The sequence below is a fragment of the Zingiber officinale genome, chromosome 3B, assembly GCF_018446385.1.
Source record: "Zingiber officinale cultivar Zhangliang chromosome 3B, Zo_v1.1, whole genome shotgun sequence".
NCBI classification, from domain to species: Eukaryota; Viridiplantae; Streptophyta; class Magnoliopsida; order Zingiberales; family Zingiberaceae; genus Zingiber; species Zingiber officinale.
Window position 1 is genome coordinate 2,517,367 of NC_055991.1, and position 5,779 is coordinate 2,523,145.

Here is a 5,779-nt window from a genome sequence, read left to right on the forward strand (position 1 = left end):
ACACCAGAAGTCCGATCATCCCTGATCCATCTGGATTTTCCAACACCTGAAGTCCGATCATCCCTGATCCATCTGGATTTTCCCTTGCCTGGTTTCACTCACCAGGACTTTCCAACTGCCTAACATCCCAGTTAGGACTTTCCCACTGTCTGGCTTCACTCACCAGGACTTTCCACACTGCCTAACATCCCAGTTAGGACTTTCTCATTGCCTAACATCCCAGTTAGGACTTTTCCTCGTGCCAAGCTCACTGCTTGGACTTCTCCGTGCCAAGTCTCCATACTTGGACTTTTCCAGTGCCAAGTCTCCATACTTGGACTTTTCCCGTGCCAAGCTCCCTGCTTGGACTTTTCCGTTGCCAAGTCTCCATACTTGGACTTTTTCCCGAATCAGGTCAACCTTGACCTACGGTTGCACCTACAATCTCCCAAACATCTATTCTTGTCCCATATCAAGAATAGAACTCTCTCACGAGTGTCAAACATCAACATGCAACTCAACTAGGTCAATCTTGACCTAAAGTTGCATCAACAATCTTCCCAAGTCAAACATCAAAATACAACTCGAGTCAAGTCAACTCGAGTCGGGTCAACCAGGTCAACCTTGACCTAAGGTTGCACCAACACAAACAACGTTAATTGACCGGATCAACAAACTAGTAAGGAAATTTAACGTTAGAAACCTCCCATTGAATTTGCCAGAGGGGGGGAGGGGGGAGGGGGGAGTAAAAAGGGAATTATTAAATAAGTCATTGACCGGATCAAACCAAATTTATATTAAGACACATTAATTATTAGACCTTTTCTTTATTAATCTTTCAATTCTTATTATCTCTATAAATTGTATGTCTCATGAATAGGTTATGAATCAACGAGTTTATTTTGTTATCGTTTTTCTCTATGATTCAATCATCTTCATATGAACAACCTAACAATTTTGTCAAAGTATTTATTTCTTATTTACCATTTGTTTGATCTTTATCTATCCTTCATTCAGTAATTTTGTTTTTCTTCTTTAATTTTTTTTGCTTATTGTTCACCAGCATAGTTCTTAGCCCTGAGATCTTAGGGTTAAGATTTGACACGTTTAATCATATCTTCCTCTATGTCTTGACCACCTACACTAATGACTAGTAATCATATGAAATTTACTTCTTCTGTGTTGACATAGGGACAAATTAACGGGGACGCTCAACGAGCAAATTACCTTTCTCCATAAGCATAATTCTCAACCTTGTATGTTTATATATTTTAATTATCTTTGACATCAGCTAAATTTTCCATCCTCACACCAAAAATTCTTTTTCTATGAATCTCACATCGAAACAATTTTCACATACATACATGAAGAACACACCCCATTCTAATTCTGAAGCACCCATTATATTATTTGATTCCCAACATATTTTCCTCTAATAGGACATTGGACACCTGCACTTTTAAAACTACTCCATTCTACAACAAAGAAAAAACAGAAAATAGATAACTTTCTCAACGGATGTGAATGCATTGAGTGGTAAACCTGCACCGTAAGAAATTGGCAATTCCAAAGTCCAAATTAATGCTTCCATTTCTTGTTAATCATCAGAAGCGATTTCCTTTAATTGATGTTATGATATTATCTTTATTTTGAATCAATTTTATTCAGTTAATTTATTTTTTTTTTAAAAAACAGAGAGTTTTTTTTAGCGATTTTCTTTCTTGAAATTTCTCTGTTGAATTGTTATCTGTCCGTAAACAATAGAGAATCACGACTATAGATTAAGTAATGAAGAAGATTACGAATTTTTTACATAGTGAATCGTTGTTGACTAAAAAAATGAATAATCAACTCGAGTAATAAATGGACTTTGAATTTTTTGTATGTGATATTGAGTGTGGTTATTTTCTTATCCTGCTTCATTATTTTAAATTATTGAATAGGTATTTTTTGACATTTCAATCTTTTGTTTTGTTTTCTCCTTTTTCTTAGCACGGACAATCTATGAACTAACTTGACACACCCACAACAATAAATATTTGATTTCAGTTTTTTTTTCCCTGATCAAACCAGAAAAAAAGGACATGACCTGCGGCAGCCAAATCCTGCTGTTCGCCGTTGCTCTTCTCTGTGCTCTGCTCGCAGCAGATTCAGCAGTCGTGGAGCGCACTTTCCATGTAAGTAAACAATCTACCTTCGATTTCTTTCATCACTCGGTAAATCTGTGGCTTCGAACAGGTCAGAAACTTGACCGTCAGCCGGCTGTGCGAGAGGAGGGTCATTACCGCAGTGAACGGGAAGCTGCCCGGCCCGACAATCCGGGTCAGGGAAGGCGACACTCTGCTCGTGCACGTCGTCAACCTCTCGCCCTACGACATAACCATCCACTGGTGCGATCCAGCGAAGAAGAAGACGCTTTTGTTTTTATTTATGGTTTATTATTTAGTTACATGGTGCATGCGCAGGCACGGAGTATTCCAGAAGCAGAGCGGGTGGGCGGACGGGCCGAGCATGATCACGCAGTGCCCGATTCGACCCGGCGGCAGCTACGACTACAGGTTCAACGTGAGCGGGCAGGAAGGCACGCTGTGGTGGCACGCCCACGCCTCTTTCCTCCGCGCCACCGTCCACGGCGCCCTCATCATCCGCCCCAGAAACCACTCCTTCCCCTTCCGCAAGCCGTACCGGCAAGTCCCCATACTGCTCGGTGCGTTACACTCCGAAAAGCTCGTCTTCTAGTTCTTGTCCTAATTTGGTAGGAATATGGCATGGGTGATTGCAGGCGAGTGGTGGAACGCCGACGTGGTAGACGTGGAAAAGCAGGCGTTCTTGACCGGCGACGGCACCGACAACATTTCCGACGCCTTCACGATCAATGGCAAGCCCGGCCACTTGTACACCCGATGCAAGAATCGTAAGCACGGATTGATATTAATCACTTCCTCCCAACTCTTTGGATTGAGGCATGGTGATTAATAATCCTTTTTTTTCCCCCCTTTAATAGACACGTACAAACTTGAGGTGCTTGCCGGAAAGAACTACCTACTTCGCATCATCAACTCCGCAGTCAACTGCGAGCTCTTCTTCAAGATCGCTGGCCACACCTTCACCGTGGTCGCCGTCGATGCCAGCTATACCAAGCCCTACGACACCGACGTGGTGGTGATTGCGCCGGGCCAAACGGTCGATGCCTTGATTGTCACGGACTCTCCCTCTTCGCGCTACTACATGGCCGCTCGGCCCTACTTCGGCTCTCTCAACGGCCCGCCCAGCTTCGACAACACCACGGCCACGGCCATCATGCGCTACAAGGACGCTGACGACGCGCCTCCGCTGATGCCACGCATGCCGGCGCTCAACGACACCTCCACCGCGCACCGGTTCTACACCAACTTAACCGGCCTTCGGAGGCCAGGGGAACCCGCCGTCCCCCTGGAGGTGGAGGAGCACATGTTCGTGACCGTCGGCCTGGGGGTGCTGGCCTGCGATCCAGCCCAGGTGGCGTGCAACAGGAGCCGAGGGACGCTGGGCGCCGGCATGAACAACGTCTCTTTCCGGTTCCCCACCTCCATGTCGCTGCTGGAAGCGCACTTCAGTGGCTTCCACGAAGCAGAGTACCAACCAGACTTCCCAGACCACCCTCCGGCGATGTTCGACTTCACGAACAACAGCTTGAACACCGATCCCCGCCTCAACCCACTCCTCCACACGCAGAGGGGAACCAAGGTGAAGAAAGTGAAGTACAACGCGACGGTGGAGATGGTGCTGCAGAACACCGCCATTATCGGCATAGACAACCACCCCCTGCACCTTCATGGCTTCAACTTCTTCGTGCTCGCGCAAGGCTTCGGAAATTACAATGCCACGACGGCGAGAAGTCGATACAATTTGGGGAATCCACAAGTGAGGAACACAATTGCTGTACCTGCCGGAGGATGGGCTGTCATTCGATTTGTGGCCAACAATCCAGGTAAATTCAACTAATGTAACTACCTATATCTTCATGATATATAATCCATATCGATCAAGTTTTCCTGTGTTTGTAGGAGTGTGGATTATGCACTGCCATTTGGAGCAACACGTGCCATTAGGGTTAGCAACAGTTTTTGTAGTAGAAGATGGAACCACGCCGGACTCAGTTCTTCCCCCACCTCCTCTGGACTTCCCTGCCTGTTAAGAGGAGTTAGAGGAGAACTAAGAGCTTACATTGTATGCCTTGTGGATGACGTGCCAAATACAATGAGCTCTTCTCGTGGTGGGAGCGATTATCAAGTAATTTTATGATTAAGATTATGAAGAATAAAATGTAATTAAATATTATTTGGGTTTAACTTAGATAATACAATAAAAATTTATTTGTTTGAAGGTTTTAATAAATAATATACTTTAATATATATATATACTAGGCTTTTTTATTTTTCACATTTTTTTATTTTCATGTGTATATTTTAATGTTTTTTAATTTTTTTTTAAAAGTTTTTTCTATTTTCTATGTTTTTTATTTTTTATGTTTTTATATTTTTTTATTTTTTATATATTTTTTACATTTTTTTATTATTTTTAATTTTTTAATTTTTTCTATTTTTTATTTTTTAAATTTTTTAAATGTTTTTTAAATATTTTTTAAAAGGTTTTTTATTATATATTTTTATTTTTTATTTTTTCTTTATATTTTCCTTTTTTATCACATTTTTCTCTTATTCGAGGGTATTTTGGATAAAAAAAATTTGTTAACCCCGAAATCAAGAAAAACCTCAGTTTTCCGAAGTTTTTCAATTTCGGGTTGCATTCCCCTTTTATTGACATGTTGAACATGGAACATTACTCGGGAATCATCGATTACCTAAACCAAACAGGATTTTCGTTGATAACCTTGAATGGATAACCAAGGTTATCAAGGATAACCCCTAACCAAACGTACCCTAAAGGTTGACCCTTAATCTTAACTGTCCAAAATGATTACTGTTCACGATTTACCATGGTTTAAGATTATTATATTAAAAAAAATATAAATTCATTAAAAAAAAAACTTACATTTATTTAAGTTAACTTTGTATCCTCTTAGGATATAAGAGAATCAAAGCTGATGTAGTTCTCTTACCTTTTTACCATTTTATCCTATGAAGTGACGTTATTCAATTTTATTTCCCGTTTCCATAGTATTTGTTCCTTCAATATCAACTTCTTTTGAAAGTTACATTCCTTGGATTTTTTTTTTGGCTCTAGTCCAATTATCGAGTAATGCTTACGCTTCCAATAAATTAGGAGACAAAGTCAATTCTCATTCATCCAATATGTTATCGCCGACACTAAACATTTGTTCTACAACAACTTTTGACGCTGGACAAACTCAAATTTCTTGGCAATTATGGAGAGTATGTGAAAACTTTGAGCTTGCTATGACCATCATTTTAGAATATCAAAATCTGCTTCATTAAAATAAAAAGAAGTTGAAAAATAACTTTCAAGTTTCTGTGTGGAACTTGAGGATCTTCGTGGATGTTTCATCAATTCTTTTAATAAATTTTATATATTTGTAAGTTTTAAATTACTACTGCTAGTTTTTTTGTATTTTAAAAATATTAGTTTGTATTTCATATTTTATACTATATTTTTTATAAATATCATATAAATAATTTTTAATATATATACAATATTATTAGGATCCGGAGAAGAAAAATATTTAACTAGAATTAAAGTGTCGTAATAAAAACCTAGCATTTCTAGTAAAACTCCTAATTTATACGTAATATCTAAAGCAAATCCAACTAAATAAATTTTAAAAATATAAAAAAAAAAT

The 5,779-nt window shown here is 39.6% G+C and overlaps 1 protein-coding gene across 1 annotated transcript; it reads left to right on the plus strand.

The window, feature by feature from the left end:
• Positions 1-2,463: 2,463 nt before the first annotated feature.
• On the plus strand, positions 2,464-4,269 carry LOC121968008 (laccase-25-like). Its single transcript, XM_042518534.1, has 4 exons — positions 2,464-2,686; positions 2,762-2,893; positions 2,984-3,949; positions 4,026-4,269. The coding sequence occupies exons 1-4, from the start codon at positions 2,491-2,493 to the stop codon at positions 4,154-4,156; spliced, it is 1,425 nt and encodes a 474-aa protein (XP_042374468.1). The 5' UTR covers positions 2,464-2,490; the 3' UTR covers positions 4,157-4,269.
• The last annotated feature ends 1,510 nt before the right edge of the window (positions 4,270-5,779 follow it).